The sequence below is a fragment of the Alosa alosa genome, chromosome 2, assembly GCF_017589495.1.
Source record: "Alosa alosa isolate M-15738 ecotype Scorff River chromosome 2, AALO_Geno_1.1, whole genome shotgun sequence".
NCBI classification, from domain to species: domain Eukaryota; kingdom Metazoa; phylum Chordata; class Actinopteri; order Clupeiformes; family Clupeidae; genus Alosa; species Alosa alosa.
In genome coordinates, this window is record NC_063190.1 from 1,045,227 (window position 1) to 1,066,105 (window position 20,879).

The 20,879-nt window shown below is 41.8% G+C and overlaps 1 protein-coding gene across 1 annotated transcript in view; it reads right to left on the reverse strand.

Moving 5' to 3' along the window:
* Window positions 1-20,879, reverse strand: part of LOC125291159 (basal body-orientation factor 1-like) — a 156,136-nt gene that overhangs the window by 12,596 nt on the left and 122,661 nt on the right. Inside the window, exon 10 of the mRNA XM_048237750.1 lies at window positions 11,146-11,250. Within this exon, the coding sequence (XP_048093707.1) occupies window positions 11,146-11,250 (105 nt within the window). The remainder of the gene's footprint in view (window positions 1-11,145; window positions 11,251-20,879) is intronic.

Sequence of the window (20,879 nt, forward strand, 5' to 3'; positions counted from 1 at the left end):
CAGTAAGTGACATCTTTATTGCTTTCAGAATTCAATTATGTCAGTAAACACTCCCGATGTTCATTTTGTGAATGACACAAGAGAACGTACAACCCTAATTCCCAAAAAGTTGTGACGTGTAAAATGCAAATAAAAACAGAATGTAAATATTTTCAAATCTTGTGAACACATATTTAGCCACAAAAAGGACATAGACAACATATAAAATGTTGAAAATGACAAATTATATTCATGGGAAATATAAGTACATTTTGAATTTAATGCCAGCAACACGTCTCAAAAAGTTGGGACAGGGGCAAGGAAAGGCTGGAAAAGTTGTGTAATGATAAAGACAACAAAAGGAGGAACATTTCACAAACTAGTTATGTGAACTGTAACCATGAATGGGGATAAAAAAAAACTCCAATAACCATTGTCTATGAGCAGAGTTTGATGTTCCATTCACAAATGCTAGTGTAAACTCTACCCTTCTAAGAAGAAAGGGTAACCTTTAATTCTCAAAACTCAGCTGGTCTTCTCAGTTCCCAAGCATTTACAGGATGTTGCTAAATTAAGAGGTGGAGCAACACAGGGGCAAACATGCCCCTGTCCCAACTATTTTGAGAGGTGTTGCTGGCATCAAATTCAAAATGAACATATTTTCAAAAAAAATAAATACAATTTCTCAGTTTCAACAACTGATATGTTATCTTTGAACTATTCTCAATTAAATATAGGGCTAACATGATTTGTAAATCATAGCATTCTGTTTTAATTCATATTTTACACAGCGTCCCAACTTTTTTGGAATTGAGGTTGTACAATAAATACTACCTTTACATACAATGTAAATTAATTAGAGGATGATGGGGCAGAAGTTTAACTAACAACAAGAAGTAATCAAGTGACAACCGACGTTCCTTGGAGAAGCGTAGTGCAGAGTCCTGCACGGGTCCATTTTTTTAGACCCACCCAAGCCTGCAAAGTTCAGCACCAGATCCAACCCGTTATCCGTGACAATGTCAAAATTAAATCCACACCCGCCCAGACCCGTTAATATTTGGCCCGTTACCTGACCAATGCAATTAATCACAAACAAGCTAAAATCATTCCAATTAAAGTGCTTCATTTTTATCTCGCATCACTGGAGTGTGTTACAGAATGGACGGGATTTAGAGGAGGGACACATTGCACAACTGACTACCTGAACTTCTGTATGGACATTGTTGTTCCCACGAGAACTCTACGCTGCTTTCCAAATAACAAGCCTTGGATAACCAGCAATGTCAAGACCCTTCTCAATAGGAAAAAGATGGTGTTTAGAGAGGGGGACATGGCAGCGCTGAGGGGGAACTCAAAACCAAGCTGAAAGAGGCTAAGGAGGATTACAGAACGAAGGTGGAACAGAAGTTGCAGGAGAACAACATGGAGGTATGGGATGGAATGAAGGCCATCACTGGCCTTAAAAAGAGCAGCAGCTCTGTGAAGGGAGATCTGGACAGGGTGAATCAGTTGAACCACTTCTACAACAGGTTTGACTGCCCTGCTCCAGCTCCAATGGCAGTGGTCTGTCCACCACCCCCTTCTGACTCAGACACTGCTCTTGCTTGCTTGCCTGCCCAACCCACACCTCCCCCCTCACTCTCAGTGCAACACTCACTCCCACCATCAAAGGCTATCGCACCCCTCCCCCACATGGTGACCACGAACAGTGCGGCTACACTGTCTATAGTCAACAGCCATCAGTCTCCAGCCACCAGACAACACCCTCAGACCTCAGACGCACCACTCCCCCTCCCCTCCTCATCATCACGGCAGATCAGGACAGCTGATGAAAAGGCTGCTCAAGGTCTGTGCTGCTGAACTGGGGGAGCCATTGAATCACATCATCAACCTAAGTCTCCGTCTTGGACGAGTTCCAACACTGTGGAAGACATCATGTCTCACCCCCGTCCCTAAGAAGCCACACCCAAGTGAGCTTAATGACTACAGGCCTGTCGCTCTAACATCACATGTGATGAAGACTATGGAGCGACTGGTCTTGTGTATACTCAGACCCCAGGTACGCCATGCACTAGACCCGTTACCGTTTGCATACCAAGAGAAAGTGGGCGTGGACGATGCCATCACTTATCTCCTACACAGGACACAATCTCACATAGACAAGGGAAAAGTGCTGTGAGAATCATGTTCTTTGATTTCTCAAGCGCTTTTAACACCATCCAACCCCTCAGATTGGGAGACAAGCTCTTGCAGATGGGTGTGGACGCTCACCTGGTATCCTGGATTACAGATTACCTGACCGAGCGACCACAGTTCGTCAGACTGAAGAACTGTCTCTCTGACACTGTGATCAGCAGCACCGGAGCGCCAGTCTCCAGTCCTGTTCACCCTGTACACATCTGACTTCTGCTACAACACCGAGTCATGCCACATGCAGAGGTTTTCTGACGATACTGCAATTGTGGGGTGTATCAGGGACGAGCAGGAGGAGGAGTACAGGAGCCTGGTGGAGGACTTTGTGCAATGGTGCAAACTCAATCACCTTCAACTCAACACTTCAAAGACCAAGGAGATGGTGGTGGATTTCCGCAGGTTTAAGCCCACTCTGCTACCAGTCTCCATTGATGGGGTCAATGTGGAGGTGGTAAGCATCTACAAGTATCTGGGTCTCCACCTGGACAATAAACTGGACTGGTCAGCCAACACTGACGCACTCTACAAGAAAGGGCAGAGCAGGCTGTACTTCCTGAGGAGGCTGCGGTCCTTCAATGTGTGCAGCAAGCTCCTCAGGATGTTCTACCAGTCTGTTGTTGCCAGCGTCCTCTTGCAGTGGTATGCTGGGGAGGAAGCACAAAGAAGAAGGATGCGGGCCGACTTTACAGGCTGGTAAGGAAAGCTGGCTCTGTAGTGGGAGCTGAACTGGAGTGCATCACCTCAATATCTGACAAAAGGACCCTGAACAAACTGATCAACACCTTGGACAATGAGTGTCATCCACTCCACAGCACTATTGTAAAGCAGAAGAGCCTGATCAGCTGGAGACTTCGCTCACTGCCTTGCACAACAGACAGAAGTAATTTGTCCCCAGGGCCATTGAACTGTTCAATGCTTCACTTAAGGGAAGATGAGAGATAGACTTCTCCGCATAGTCTGTCTGCCTCTCCACCCCCTCCATGTTTGGGTACTGTCTGTCCACTAGCTACTTTTTACCACTGTCTTACTGCCTATCTGTTTGCGTACTATATTAGCACATATACATAACCACTCCCTCCATGCCACAGCCGGATTGTGGCCACACTTATACCTTTTCTTAATATAGATTTAGTTATAGATATAGTTTTTTTCTATAGTTTTTTTATATTACCTTGCCTACTCTCTGATGTTTATTTTATGCTGGTCTGTAGACTTTATTCTTGCACTGTTGCACTGTTGGACTTACTCATTTGCACCATCACCATGACACTCACTCACACAGATCACCTTACCTTACCTTACTATGCACAGAGAATCACAGGCTCAGTCCCTGCCTGTCATTGCAAGCGCCTCTTGATTAATCACCCACTATGTGGATACTGTTTTTAGATTGATTTAGAGTGTTATTTAGTATAATTTGTATTTTAGTATATTTAGTATATTCTTTATCTTCTACTGTCCTTATTGCTTAGTTGTGTTTTTTTATATTATATACTTTTAATTACTTTTTTCTGCTGTTAGTGAATGTGTGTGTGATGTCTGTATGCTACTGAGACCTTGAATTTCCCCTTGGGGATCAATAAAGTATCTATCTATCTATCTATCTCTATCTGTACACAAAAACAATTGCTACCAACAAGGGTTGGCAACCCCCTCAAAGGCAAAATAAAGTGTTTTAACCAATAACCGACGAGGGTACTGGTTACCATACCTGAAAATTTCAAATTTCTAGGACTTACGGTTGAGGCAGCAGTATGACATTTACAGAATTTTGGCAAATTTGAGCGGCACAGAAATGAGCGGCACAGAAACAATAGGGGTCCTGCAGCGGCGCTGCTCGGACCCCTAATAATAATAATAAGAAGAAAACTAAGAAACACAATGTTGCACATCAGTTGCAAATGGAATATCCATTTTAAAGGAGCATTTCACCACTGGGAAGATAAATGTGTATTTAATTTGGGTCATTTATGTAGTAGAAATGTGGAGTCATCATTGAAGTCAGTGCCTTCTTGACGGAGAAAAAGCCAAAAATATGTTTTTTGCTCATGTGGATGAAAGCCACCAACTCCCATAATTTCCTGCCTTTCACTGCTCTTCACTGCCCTACCAAGCCACTCCCCCAGGAAGCCTAACTGAACTACAAGCACAGAGGGACTCATTAATGTAGCATTTTGGCATTAATAAGGATTCTAAAATTAAAATGATCATTGTTTCATGTTACACTCATTCTGTCCATATGGACATTTGGTAACTTTATTTTAATGTGTCGCTGTTACAGTGTACCTACTTAATTAGGTACAGTGGTACAACCTGTGTAACAACACGTACTATCAGGTACTATCATTGTACTTGCATTATGTATTTGTGGGTACCTACATATAGTTGTTACATTGTAATACTGAGTGCTTTTACAAAACTTTGCCAATTTGCCTAAATTTTCATCAGAGGCAAAGAGCTGACCTGAGACCTGCTGGATCGGGTAAATCGGGTCATGATAGATTTGATATACAAAGCATGCTTAGCTCCAGTCAAGGCCTCATTGTCTTCAGTGTACATGTAACAGCTGTGCTGCTACAACCTTGTTACTCTTTGATACAGTGGAATTAACTGGAACAGGTCTTGTCTTGGAACAGGTCTACTAATTCACATGTACTGTGTGGTGTAACAGCAGACACGTTTCAACACATCAATTACAGGATGCATAACATCATTGACAGGATGTATATATGTAGATGTAAGTACTTAACTGGTACACTTTATTTTAATGTATCAAAAGAGTAATAAATGTGTACCAACACAGTTGATACATGTACTACAGTATGTAGGGTAATGGCAGACATGTTCCAAGACACCAATGACACAACATATATGTAATTGTAAGTACTTAACTGGTACACTTCATTTTAATGGGTTTATGCCACTGTATCAAAGAGCAATAAGTGTGTACCAACACAGTTGATATATGTACTATGTAGTGAATTAGTAGACCTGTTCCAAGACATCGAAGACATAACATACCTGTCATATGTACATGTAAGTAATTAACTGGTACACTTAATAGATTTATTCCACTGTATCAAAGAGTAACAAGGTTGTAGCAGCACAACTGTTACATGTACTGAAGACAATGAGGCCTTGACTGGAGCTAAGAATGCTTTGTATATCAAATCTATCATGACCAGATTTACCCCATCCAGCAGGTCTCCGGTCAGCTCTTTGATGAAAATTTAGGCAAATTGGCAAAGTTTTGTAAAAGCACTCAGTATTACAATGTAACAACTATATGTAGGTACCCACAAATACATAATGCAAGTACAATGATAGTACCTGATAGTACATGTTGTTACACAGGTTGTACCACTGTACCTAATTAGGTAGGTACATTATAACAGCGACACATTAAAATAAAGTATTACCGGACATTTTCAAAAATTGCTACTTTGCAAACGCTACCAGCAAATCATTAGGCTACTTGTTTGAACGTAAATCACACATTTTACATATTTCCATGTCAGATGTCCCGCGAATTGACAGCATAGACTAGCATATCCGACATTTAACTAATGTGCTAGCCATTTGTGCATAACCTATTCCCTGCTCGAGACAGATTCCCCTGGCACCTTCTCCGTCCCCTTCCCGTGGGTGTGTGAGACCTTGGCACAGACAGACGCCTGCAGTGCAAAGTAGCCAACTAGGGTAGCTTACGCACTGCCCATACAGGAATATATGATCGACTTGATGAGCGATTGAACCGATTAGCGCAAATAAAAGCTAAAATGAAATACTTTGACTTTTTTTTTTTTTTTTTTTTGCGAAAACTCATGCCACACTCGGCGGCTGGCCAAAGCCTACTGCCCATAAGAAAAATTTAGGATCACCAGGGATCAGTATTAGGGCCCCTGCTTTTCTCTATATACACCACTTTCTTAGTCAAATCCATGGGAGCGAATGGTCTCACCTATCACCAGAGAATGTCTCATAAGGGGAGAACTCTCGGAAAACTTCCGGTTTCTGAACTGGTTGCAGTTTCTTCTGTGGTTCCACATGAGGGCGCTCGTCCACGAGTGCAGAATGAATGGAGGTCTATGGAGCTGTACCCCTCAAAATCCACTTTTCTCAGGATATAAAGTAATTTGAATATTGTATTCGAAAGGGCAGGCAAGAAAGAAAATACACTTAGTTGAATATATATATATATTTTTTTTTTTTTTACTACGACATGCACATGAATACTACATACGACAAACAGACGTACATTACATAAACACATACTGTAACTTAACAAGACATAACATTGACTTGGCTTCCACAAACATAACACAACATAACATTAATAACAGAAAGGCTAAGGATGATTTGCGTCCAGGATGATTACAGATATGATTATCAGGGATGAAATTGATGACCGGAATGAAAAGAAGGGGGGGGATGCGGATGGTAGCTCTAACAGTGTGAATGAGGTGGTGTTAGGATGGGGTGGGGATGGGGGTGAGGGGTAGTGAGTATGTGAGGATGTATGTGTGTGTGTGTGTGTGTAAAAGATATGTATAAGGCTGGCTTGCTGTTGGGCCAGGAGGAGAGAAGCTGGAACATAGAGAGGGAGGGTTTCAGAGGAGAGGGGTTGTAATTATTCTATTAATGATAAGTATAATAATAGGAATAACTGATTGCCTGGTTGATTGCCTGACTGATTGCCAACCTGGGCACCCATTAATGGCCACAGTTCCACCCAGCCCCTGCAGTTATACTGCGACGAGCTGACAGAGGGGAGGACCTGTGTGCCACCCATCGCCCCAGGCCCCCAGCATATGCACACATCCCCCACTACCACGACCAACCACACCTGCCCCCAGACCTTCACCCAACACGCCACTCTTGACCTAAATATGTACAGTATGTGAATGGCTAGGTTGAGGGGGGCTATCTAGAGTGTAGCATTAAAGAAGTGGGCATGCATGGTGAATATCTGTCAGGATTTCCCCATGCACACCACACTTACCCTGTGTAAGATGTATGCCTCCTCAATGTGTGCATTAAAATAAGTGAGGCATGCAGATAGACACCTGATGAGGCATCTACCTGCACTCCACTCTTACCCTAGCCTGTTTTGTAGTTTTTGTTTATGTATGTCACCTAACATGTAGTGCGATTAAAAGAGAGTAAAAGCGTGCTGTGTGCTTCCAGGACAAGGCGTGTGCATGAGCTGCATGAGGAGGGGGTGCACACCGGGGCCCAGGGCCAATAGATAACCCACAGGACCCAACCAATGCCAAAACCACACAGCGACCGGGCCAGGACCGAAGTCTCCCAAGCCATCCAATGGGGCCCGGCAGAATAACGAAGGGAGAGGCAGAGAGAAAGAGTGAAATTAGTAAAGTTATCAGAAAATGTAAATAAAAGGGGGAGGGAAAGAAGGGGATGCTATTTATATTACTACTAATAATAATAATAATAATAATAATAATAATAATAATAATAACAACAATAATAGTTCCAGCTACCCTCCCCTGCCTAGTGTTCGATGATATGTGTATCTGTTGATGAAGTGTGTTATGATCGTGTGGAGATGGAACTCAGGCAAAGAGGGTCAGGACTGTGAGTAGGTGATAAAGGGGTACCAAGGAGAGGTTGTATCCTGAGTATTGATTAAGTTTGTAGTTGATAGGTTTTCTAATGATATATAGTCTGTTAACAAGTTTTTCCAATGAGTGATGTGAGCTTTTTTCTTAGATTTCCAGTTCATGAGGATTGTTTTCTTGGCGATAGTCAGCGCTACCAGCAGTGTTTTATTGCAGGAGTTGCTTAAATTGACTGTGGATGTATCACCAAGTATGCATAAGGAAGGGGATGCTGGGATGTGACAGCCAAAGATGGAAGAGAGAGATTTTGTGACACTCACCCAGAAGTGGTTGATTGGAGTGCAATGCCAAACCGCATGAATGTATGTATCTGGGTTATTTTGTGTGCAGTGAGTGCAAAGATCCGAGCCAAACCCCATTTTAGCCAATTTATGTGCAGTGAAGTGGAATCTGTGAAGAACCTTGTATTGTATTTGTTGTAGATTACTATTCTTTGTCATGAGGTAGATGTTTTGCACATTTTGGTCCAGAAGTCGGCACCGGAGTAATTGATAAGTCTGATTCCCATTTGTGATATGGCAGGCCAATTGTTTTTCTGAACGAGATATAATTTTGTAAATTTGGGAGAGTATTTTTTGGGAGAGGGAATATTAAGCAGCTCTGAGATTGGTGGGGAATGTCAAGGTTAGCTGTCTGATGTTAATTTTTCCTAGGATAGATGATTTAATTTGCAGGTATTGTAAGAAGTGTTTACTCGATGCCGTGCTTCTGGACCAAACAGGAAAATGAGGCCAGATTATTGTCTTGAAGAATGTGTTGAAGGTGAGTGATGCCCTTCCCATCCATGTGTGAAAGTTAAGTGTTTTTTATTGACGGTGAAATCTGGGTTATTCCAAATCGGGGTGCGAATTGATGGTGCTATAGGTGAATCAGTGATGTGGTAGAATCTCCACCAGGCTGTCAGAGTAGCTGAAATTGTTGGGGCTTTGAAGGATGGATGTTTTTTGACCGACTGACTGCAGAAAGGGAGATCTGAGATTTTAATTTCTTTACAGATTGTTTGTTCTAGGTCTAACCAGGTGTTGTCTGAGGGGGTGGGGTGTAGCCATTTGTGGATGAAGTGGAGCTGGTTGGCCAGGGCATAGTGCTGGAAGTGTGGGGCCTCTAGTCCTCCCATTGCTTTTTGGTTTTGGAGAGTGGCGAAGTTTGATCCTTGGGGTCTTATCTTTCCAGTAGAATTTAGTTATTAATGAATCGAGAGACTTAAACCAGAGGGTGGTGGGCTGGGTTGGAATCATAGAGAATAGATTGTTTATTTTGGGCAGTATTGTCATTTTGATTACTGAGATTCTGCCCATGATGGATAATGGGAGGTTCTTCCAGCGTTGAAGGTCATCATCTATTGAAGTGAGTAGAGGGGAATCATTTAGGCTAAATAAGTCTGACAGCCTGGGGGAGACTTTTATCCCTAAGTAAGTGATATAGTTAGTGCAGAGTGGGATAGGTGAAGAGTTGGCTGTCACATCCCAGCTGTTGGGATGTAATGGGAGAACTGCAGATTTATTCCAATTGATTGTATTCAGAAATTTTAGAGAATGTGTCAATGAGTTTGATGGTTTCTTCTACTGATGTTGTGGGGTCTTGAAGAAAGAGAAGAATGTCGTCAGCATAAAGGCTGATTTTGTGATGCATATATGGAGTCTGGACACCTTTGATGAGGGGTTCTGACGGATGGCAGCTGCTAGGGGTTCAATGAAGATTGTAAATAGTGAGGGGGAGAGTGGGCACCCTGTCTAGTTCCCGGTGAAGAGTGAAACTTTGTGATGTTAGTCCATTGGTGATTACTGTGGCTGAAGGAGAGGTATATAGAAGTTTAATCCAGTTAATGAACGACTCCCAAGCCAAACCTCCCTAATGTGGAAAACAGGAAATTCCAGTTCACCCCTATCAAAAGCTTTTTCTGCGCCCAGAGTTGCTATGATGGTATTATCTTGAAATTTTGTAGAGTGATACATTATATTTAACAGTCTGCGGGTGTTGGTGGATGAAATTCTACCTTTAATGAAGCCTGTTTGGTCTGGGTGGATAATGGATGGGGTGACCTCTGCTAATCTGTGTGCTAGCATTTTGCGATTATCTTATTGTCCACATTGAGGAGAGAAATTGGTCGGTAGCTGGATGGCAATGTTGGGTCCTTATTGGGCTTGAGGAGCAGTGAAATTGAGGCTGTGGTGGAACTAGTTGGAAGACGCCTTTCTGTTTTGATTCATTAATCATTCTGATGAAAAGTGGAGCTAAGATGGTCCAAAATTGTTTGTAGAACTCAGCAGGAAAGCCATCCGGACCTGGTGCTTTATTATCGGGCATCTGTTTCAGGGCATCAAACAGTTCTTGTTGAGTTATAGGTGATTCTAGGTTTTTATTTCGGTCTCATTGAGTTGTGGTAATTGATGCTGTTTAGGAAAGAGTCTATGAATTCCTGGTTGGGGTTTATTTCTGAAGAATATAGTTTATTGTAAAACTGGTAAAAAACATGATTTATTTCTTCAGGTGAGCTGGTTAGCTTCCCCTGCTGAGTTCTTTATGACCGGATTGTTGATTTTCTTTGTTACGTTGGATTTGATTTGCTAAGCATTTACCTGATTTATTGCTATGGTGGAAGTTTTCCTGCCTTAGACGGTGAATCATAAATTGAGTGTGTTTATTGAGTATTTCATTGAGTTTGAATTTATGTTTCCTAAGTTTTGCCTGTGTTTCTTCAGTTGGGTTGCTTGCATTGGTTTCTTCTAACTGTTTAATTATTATAGTAGTATTATATATTTTTAAAGTCACTTAATTGTTCTAAAAAGCCTTTCAAATGTGTCAATGACGTCATTCATTACCACAATGCTAGCGTGTTATGGGCAACAACGACCCAACCTGTAAGAAAACGAAAGGACATGACTCCCGAATTATTTCACTTTTGATTGATAATCCATATCCATTTTGCGAGGGTTTCAGTCGTTAAATAGGTGAAAACAACAAATTTAGCCATGTAGCTCCATAGGACCCCATGTATTTTGGACTCGCCCACGATCGCCATTTAGGTGAACTCTGGTGAACTGCAGCCAAATTCGGTATGTATGGGATTAATAGAGAGTGGGGAAGGCCCTCCGTAAACGGCTCTGCGATCACTGTTTGACTATCGACAAAGATATGGGACTTCCTGCTTCCTGCTGCAAAATGACTATTTTTACATCATTGTAAGCAGGAACTGCAACACTGAGATCCGTTTTTCTCCCATCTGAGGGGATAATGAGGGAATGATGCACAACCATTCAAAAACATGTTCTAACGATACAAAGCTTAATGCAAATGGGTGAAGTGTCCCTTTAAATCTACTGGTTACCTGTATTTGAGACTGTTCATTTTGGCAAACAAAAGCCGGAGGACCTTTTCTTTCTGTTCCCAGGTGAGCTCAGCAATGTCCACTTTGGTGCTTTGCATGTTTGTCCTTCAAAAAACAAAAGACAGGCTCCCATGTAATATTCAATTAAAGGGAATTTACACAATGATTGAGCACTTGTCTTTTATACATGTTATATGAAATTAAAACATATTTAATTCTACACAATAAAGTTATAATATGAAACCTAAAGGAATAACCATTGCATGGTCAATTATCAGAGTTATCAGTCAGATACAACAATTATGTTTAATGAGTTTGATTATGAGTTGACAAAATTATACAGAATGGACTTTATTTACTCTGTGATTCTAACTTAGATACTAAATTTTGCATTCAGTAATTAACAAACCTTGTAGAAATGGACTGTGGGGAAAAGGTCAAGTACTGTTGATTCTCTTATTGATATGAATGTTCATTTTCACATCATTACAGCTACCGACCTGATTCTTTATATAACTGTACACACACCACCAGATATGGTCTTGCAGCTGGTACGGATACCTCCTGCACTGTACTGTTATCCATCTGCTTCTTACTCTTCTTCCGACCAATTTGTTTGTTCAACCTAGTCTGGCTAGCGCCACCACTTCTCAATGAGACGTGGTCTGGGAACCAAACGTTAATTTTCTCGTATTTGAAAAAAATGCCCAGATCCGTTTATTGGGTGCCACGGATGTCTATCAAATGCGTCTGTGCATAGCTCATCATTGTCTTGCTTTGCCCCTGTGATTGGTTCCCTATCTCAGGCGAAAATTTGCTCCATGGTCTCCAGGCTGCCTTAGCAGCGTGAATCAAATTGCGCGCAAGGCAGCATGGGAACACCCAGGCTATGTTCAACCACCATTGTGTAGGTCTTGTAAATGAAACTTCCGCTATTTATTTTTCATTTTTCAGAAATTTCAACTTTTTAAGATATTTGCCAAAAACGAGCGGAAATGTCCCATTAAAAATGAGTGGTAGAATGTGACTTTAAACTACCGACATTGTAATAGCCGATTAGCTGCTGCACCTGTGTTCTCAACGTAAGGTTTTTACCTTAATATAACCTTTACAAAGCCAATTTGACAGTAGAAAAACTTGTAATAGGTGAATAGTTCACCTAGCATAGCTATACAGCATAATGTAGTGAGCTATACCTGCATAATGTACCTTTAACCACCTCCTAGCTTAACTAGTTGTAACTGTCGCTAAGTTTAATGTAATATAGATGCACGTAGCAAACCATGTTCAATCGTTCTGCCAACATTAATGTTACTGTAACTTAATTAAGTCAAACTTCGATGTTGATCCCGTCATCAGTTTGCACCCTTGATTAACGTTTCTCACAGTAAATGCTGTTGTGACACTTATATCCTGCTTCATATACTGCCAGGATAAATACTATTAAATTATATCCATCTAATTTAGGCTATGTGAGCCTGCATAAATTACCATTGAAGATTTCACCAGTTTGAAAAAGTTTACACAAAATCCACTTATGTTTTGTGATCACTGACTGACATCCAGGCTAACCCCATCCTGTTGTAGAGTTTCTAATCGACCAATATGGATTTTTTAGTGCTGATACCGATTTTTCTTTTTCATCAGACGTAGCCGATGACCCATACGGGCTGCCAATATTTGGAGCCGATACCGCTTTTGCTCCCTTAATTTACATCATACAAATGACACATAATAGTCAGGGGGCCTATGTGGTTTCTGTGGGATTGAAATGTTAATTTTTGGAGAGTGGTTGGACTGTCTCCATTTTTTTTTACCTGTTTTAACCCTATTTTTGTGAATTTGTATATTTCACTATAATTAACACCATACATTTCGCCTAAATCACTGGCTATGTTGAATAAAGTTCACAAAACAGTTATGTTCTTAATTTAAACAGTATGATTGTATGTCAGTATTATGATTGTATGTCAAACAATTAGAGATAAGATCAATAACCAATCAGTTTCACCAAATACACATACTCCATTGCTGAAAGATAGCAAAATCACAAAATCACAGATGAGACCTCAAACAACATTTAATTCATTTACATATACACAACATATTAGATCTCACCTCCACAATTTCGTCATCAAAATCTACAACTAGTCTACTAAACCTTATTCCTACTCACCTTCTTAAGACTGCTCTCCCCTTCCTGGATAATGTTTTGCTCTAGATTATAAATAATTCAATGCTATCAGGGCATGTACCGCAGTCGTTTAAGACATCTGTTATTAAGCCCTCCCTCAAAAAACCTAGCCTTGTATCGATACTGGTCTTCCTGGACCTCAGCGCTGCCTTTGACACCATAGACAATGACATACTACTTAGGCTTGAAAATTTGATAGGCATCAAAGTCTCAGCACTCGCTTGGTTTAGATCAGTGTTTTTCAACCACTGTGCCGGGGCACACTAGTGTGCCGTGAGAGATCATCAGGTGTGCCCCAGAAAATTACCCAAATGTCACTCACTGGTCCAGAAAAGCAACTGTTGCATCAAAGAATTTATAACCACATACTCTCATTGATTGTATGATTGCACTATTTGTGGTATGCACTATGCAGGCATTGTACAACGGGGGCCCCATATCCAGTATTCACAGAATCCTCACATATCCAGTTCAAAACAACAATTAAATTAGATATAGTCACCTACAAATGAAACCGAGGGCGCTTGTTATATTGAGCAGGTCTTGCATAGAAGCCATTATAAGGCCATATCTGTGTATTATTTGAAATTTTAGGCTATGGTATGTTTATTTTTTCTTCACACAGGATTAGTGTGTTAGTGTGCCGTGGGACATTTTAAGTGTCAAAAGTGTGCCGTGGCACAAAAAAGGTCGAAAAACACTGGTTTAGATCATACCTTCCTAACCGTCAACAATTTGTACAGGTCCATAATAAACCATCTACCCAGATTATGGTAAAATGTGGAGTGCCTCAAGGCTCAGTACTGAGGCCCCTGTTGTTTAGCAGATGATACATAACTATACCTCTCCATAAAACCTGATGAATTCACTCCGTTAACCAAACTTGACACATGTATAAGAGACATAAAGACATGGATGACAAATAATTTCCTGCTTTTGAACACGATAAAACAGAAGTCATGGTTTTAGGTCCTAAAAAGACGAGGGATATCCTATCCTCATCACAGGCTACATTTACTGATCTTCGACTATCCTCATCCACAAGTGTTAAAAATCTAGGAGTTACAATTGACCAAGACCTATCACTAAGTAATCACATAAAACAGATTTCAAAGATAAGGAAGTCTTTATCCTTACCAGACGCTGAGAAATTAATCCATGCTTTTGTCACCTCAAGGATTGATTATTGCAATGCTCTATACGCTGGCTGCAATAACACCTGTCTAAAGAGCCTACAGCTTATACAAAATGCAGCTGCTCGCAACTGCTCATTAGAACTAAAAAATATGAACATATTTCCCCTATCCTCGCATCTCTACACTGGCTGCCTGTTAAAAGTCGCATTGACTTCAAAATATTACTTCTAACATACAAAGCCATTAATGGCCAGACACCAGAATATATTAAAGCTCTCCTATTCCCATATAACCCACCTAGACCGCTACGATCACAGAATACTGGCCTTCTTGTAATTCCAAGAATCTCAAAAACTACAGTAGGAGGCAGAGCTTTCAGCTATCAAGCAAGACCCCTCCTCTGGAATAATCTTCCTTCCTCAATTCGACTAGCAGACACCCTCCCTATTTTTAAGTCTAGACTTAAAACATACCTCTTTACTGCCTCCCATAGTTAGGTATGGTGCAGTATGGAACTTCACCCACCTCAGGGATTTTTGGAATGGACCACCCTGCTGAGTCCTCGTGTGACTGGCACCCCAGTCGCGCGTGCGATGGTGGTCACTGACCATACCTGTGCTGGTGCCGACTACCCCTCACCATGCCTGTTATGCTGCTATAGCATAGTGCTGTCATGGACTTTTCATGTGTCACTGCACAACCCCCTCTCCTCTCTCCCCTCTCTCTCTCTCAACTCTCCTCTCTTGCCTATTCTCACTATGATATACTGTAACAATATATAGTACCACTAATTACTTATTGACATTAACCATTTTGATTTTCAGTAATACTAACCCACTCTACATCTTTCTTTTTTGTGAGGTATATCATCACCAGTCATCAACCATCCATGTGTTGGCCCATCCTCACCCATCTCACCTGAAGTCCCATCCTCGACTGCCCTATTACTGTCCCCCTATCTGGATTCCTGGCCCGTACAGCCTAGCGACCCATGACCTGCCTTTGACAATTCTGCCCGGATTCCTGGCCTGTCTGCCGACCCACCACATGCCCCATGACAACTCCCTTCCCCTGGACAAATCCAATGCTGGACTATTTGAACTTTCTCTCACTAAATCAGGATTAACGAATTATCAAACCAGATACGTAATCACCCCACCTCTTGTAACTTTCAGCTCAAGTGCTTTTTAACACCATGTCTTATTCTCTACACCTGACTATCATATGCATTTGTCATGTATACAGACCTTACTGTCCTGTATTGACCCTAGGCAGATGGGTCAGGCCCTTGAGTCGTGGATCTGCTCGAGGTTTCTTCCTATATGTATATCCAATTCTAGGGAGTTTTTCCTCGCCCCTGTTACCCATGGGCCTCTCTCTTGCTTTTCTTTTCTTCCTTTCTTCCCTTCTTTCTCTGATTGCCTACATTCTGTAAAGCGCCATGATACATGTGTAATGTTTTGGCGCTCTATAAGCACAATAAATTGAAATTGAATTGGAAGGAAAGATCTCATTGTAAATGCTCACATGTCAAAGCTTTTGAATCTCACTCCTGTAAAGAAAGCATCTGATGTCAGTGCATTGAGGCAGTTAAATGATAATGATGTGAAATTCAAATCAGAAGCCTAGAATCATTGGGAGTGATATCAGACACCTATGGCGGTATGTTATGCCCAATATTACTCCAGATGATGCCAGACGACATGGCTCTTGAATACAGCCATCACAGAGGAGATGATGATGAGTGGAATGTGCCTAATGTGTTGAAGTTCCTGCAGAAAGAGGTTCAGAGCAGAGAGAGAACTTTACAAATGATGAAATCATACAACCAGAGAGAAAACCAGTATGCTAACAAAACATACAGCAAATCATATAATTTCAAATTTGAAATAATTTCTTTAATTTCAAATCAGCCAGTGAAATTAAAGAAACCAAGCATGACATCTGCAGCTGCAAACATTGCTGACCAGAAAATGCAAAACTGCCTGTTCTGTGATGGCGCTGAACACAAATCTGAAAAATGTCCAGACCACGCGGTGTCAGCACGCAAAGAAACTGAAGAAGCTTGGCAGGTGCTTTGTGTGTCTGGGGTCCAAACACATCGCCAAGTTTTGTAGGTCAAAGGGCATGTCGTGCCACATGTGGAGGCAGGCATCATGCAGCCATTTGTGAGAAAAATGAGGCATCCCCACCTGCTGCGTCAGCCAACATGGACACTGTTATTTTCTCCGTAATTCCCCAAGCAGAGAAAGGCAAACCTGACATTGAGAACACTGTGCTGCTACAAACCGCCAAGGCATGGGTCGTAGGGCCCACAAGCAGGAAGATGGTCCGCTGCTTGCTAGATGGAGGCAGTCAGGGGAGTTTTGTGCATGAGAATGTGGTGAAGGCACTGCAGCTACCTGTTACTAGACAAGGGACCCTTACACACATTTGGCTCCTCTGCTCCAACAACGGTGAGTCTCAACATAGTGAAGCTCAGCTTGGAGAATGTATGGGATAAACAGCAGAGAATTGAAATAGAGGCAGTTGTCACCCCCAAAGTGTGCACAGCCTTGATGAAAGTGCCTGGTGAACATATACAAAAAGAAATGAAAAGCAGAGGTCTTCAACTAGCAGATTGTGCTGGAGATGATAAACTTGAACGTGCTGATTGGCTCTGATTATTACTGGCAGATAGTATCAGGCTGAGTAGAAAAACTGACAAAGAGCCTAGTGGCACTGGAGAGCACCTTCGGATGGGCAGTGCAAAGCCCCGTAGCAGTGTCCAGCAGGCCAGAGACAACCTGCATGCATATTCAGCTTAGCGAGGATGCACAGATTGATAAACAGCTGCATGCATTCTGGGAGCTTGAGTCACTGGGCATCACAAGTGAGAAGTCCGAGAGTCCAGAGGATGTAGAAGCGTTGCAGCGGATGGGCAACACCAAGTGGAGTTGCCATGGCGACATCATCATCCTCCACTTCAAGACAATTACTGCATCGCAAAAAAGAGACTTGAGAGTTTGAAAAGGAAACTAAGCAAGGATGTTACACTCTACAGCATATACAATGAAGTGGTGGAGGACTACTTAAAACACGGAATGGCTGAGGATGTGCCAAGGGAGCATGCATCACCACAAGGCAGTCATATTACTTACCTCATCACACTGTATTGTATAGAGGATAAGGCGACAACGAAACTGCGGGTTGTGTTAGATGCTTCATCCCACGAAGATAGAAGTCCCTCACTAAATGACTGTCTCTTAACAGGTCCCAATATGAATCCGATCTGATGAGTATTTTGATCAAATTTACACTGCATGAAATTGCATATACGGCAGATATTAAGAAAGCATTTCTGCAAATTTCACTCTCAGAAAGAGATCGGAACGCTGTAAGATTTCTGTGGTTCATAGGACCACCAACAGAGGAGAAGGATGTGATGCTCAGAATGACGAGACTGGTGTTTGGAGCTTCGTCAAGCCCATTCTTACTCGCAGCCACCATTAGGAAGCATTTGAGACAGTATGAGCTAGAACACCCACAAGTGGTAGAGTGAGGAGCTGAGGATTTCTATGTCAATGATTTTATTTCAAGTGCAAGTGAGGTGACAGAGGCACACACAGTGACAACAACAGCCAGGAACATTATGTCTGCTGCAGGAATGGAGCTGAGCTAAAAAAAAAAGTGTCAGAAAAGCTCGATGGATTGCACTGTGCAGCCAGAACCACACGGGTCTGTGCTGAAGGTGCTGGGCTTGGTGTGGAGACCGGCCACTGATGATTTTGTGTTCGACCTCAGGGGGCTGCTTGATATTCTGAAAGAAAGAGAAAACACAAAACAAATCTGCAGTCTTCTGCTCGCATGTTTGACCCTCTATGATGATTGCTGACTCCCTTCACCATCAGGATTAAGTGCTTGTTCTAAGAGATGTGGGAGAGAGGGCTCAAGTGGGACGAGGAACTGCCACCTGATCTGACAAAGAAATGGCAACAGTGGTGTTCAGAGCTCCCTCAACTGCATCAGGTCTCCATTCCACAATGGTACAAAATACACATGCCACAGCAGGACGGTCAAGAGTTAAGGCTACATGTATTCTGTGACTTGAGTGAAAGGGCTTATAGTGCAGTTGCTTATCTTCAAGGAGAAACAAGGGAAGGAGGGTAGGAGCACTGCAGCTAGACAAGACACAACTAAGACTATGGACAGACTCAATGATAGTGTTGCATTGGATTTGTGGTTCTGCTCATTAGTGGAAACAGTTCGTAGCAAACTGAGAACAGAAATCCAGTCTCTAACTGACCCACAGTCATGGTCTCACTGCAAAGGGAAAATGAATCCAGCTGACCTTCCCACCAGAGGCCTAACTGTGCAGGACCTGAAGCAGAGTGCATTGTAGTGGAGTGGACCTTGTGTTCTGATGTCACCTGATCGGTCAGAGAGCACTCAGGAAGATGTTCAGGAAGATAAGGTAAAGTCTGAACTCAGATCCAAATACCAGATTGTTGTACAGCTTGTTAAGCAAGACCCGCTCAAGCACAAAAATGAGTGGTGAACTGACAGCAAAAGAGCTAAATGAAGCAGGGAAACATTGGATAAAGGTGATTAAGAACCAGAGTTTCATCTCCGAAATTGATCTGCTGAATGCCCCAACACTGACTTCAGAATCAGAGAACTAAAACCATTTCTGGATGAAGATGAGCGTGGCAGGAAGGCTCCAGCATTCTGATCTCTCTTACAGAAAAAAGCACCCATGGATTTTGCTCAACAACCACAGACACACAGAAATGTTGGTGCAGTATGAACATGAGAAGATAATGCTTGCGGGTGTACGAGACACTTTAGTGCAGACAAGAGAGAAATATTGGATTTTGAGGGCACGACAGGTAGTGAAGAAGGTTGTAACAATTAACCTTTTACCTTTGGCTGTGTTAACTAAAACGCACAAGGGGTTCTTTTGAAAGATTGTGCAGATTAACAATAAACACTGTCAGTTCGGTATGTGATGCATGAAACAACGTACAAATCAGAGTGCATCCGACACTTAATCAAAACTATAGCATTGACAACGGTATCTTCAGTTTACCAGCAGTAAAGGAAAACACGCACCAAACAATAAACCAGAATCGCGCACAGTATAGCGCTTTATATTTTCACACATTAAATGACCCACACAACCCCAAATTATTTCAATGTCCTTTGTTTTAGTCTCAGATATGGTCTCAGATATGTCTACAGAGAACTTCCTGCTAGCGTTGAAAAGATTCATCTCAAGAAGAGGATTATGCAAGGTGATCTATTCAGATAACGCCAGGACGTTCAAGAGAGCTGATCAAGATTTGAAGGAGTTCTGGAAAGGCATTAAAGATCCACGGCTACTGGAGTTCTTCTCAGAGAAGGGCATCACTTGGCGGTTCATCGCCGAAAGAGCAGCCTGGTGGGGGGCATTCTGGGAGTGGCTTGTAAGGTCAGCAGGGCTCTACACTAACATTTTTTTTCAGGAGCACTTGTGCGCCCAAGTTAAAAAGTTTAGGAGCACAGACAAAAATTTGGGCGCACAGTCAGTTCTGTACTTAACTTACACATAATCTAACATTATACTGTTATTATACATACATTATACATTATAACAGTTAAACATGCCAGTGCACCAATTGCGAATATTAAGAATGACTGACAACATTTAGGCTACAGGAAACAGGATTTTAAAGATCAATGCCTACTTTATTTTCAGTCTGTTCTATTTTCCTACATTTTGTTAATGTAAAATAATATAATACATTGCCATATTTGCATTTAGCCTGTTTATTAAGTATCCTGCCAAATGTAGGCTAATTTATTTATTTGTGAATCCATCTATAGCTTATCCAAATATGCCCATGGTGACCTATCTGACAGCATACTGCCTAATACTACTACTAAAACAATCCATTTTCTCTTCCACAAAACCCAACATAGGCTAATCAAGGATATATGTTTTATACTTTTAGTTTTTATTTGAAATATCTGCATTGATGGGGGCAGTAGGCAAACGTTAGGCCTACTTTCGTTTTGCACTTCAGCTTGTATTCGGTGTAAACAAACAAGCATGTGTGAAAGCCTGGAGTTGTCAGTAGCGTTCTACCTTTGAATAAAATGGGAGTATTACGGGAGGCTACGTTTGTGCCGGTTCGCTACAGCTATATTTTGCATATTGCAGCCAATACTTCAACTGGGCTAAAAGGCATGTTAGGTTACCTTTCCTTCTCTCACTGCATTCTCAGAATCTCATCCTGTTCCTCCTATATCCAATGAATTCGGTGGATAGAATACCTAATTTCTTCAATCTTTGCATCTTGGCTGGCTAGTCTAACTTTCCGCTTTTTCTGCGCGCTTCTTGGATTTGACAGAAGCGACTACTAGCGAGTCACAACGCGAAACTG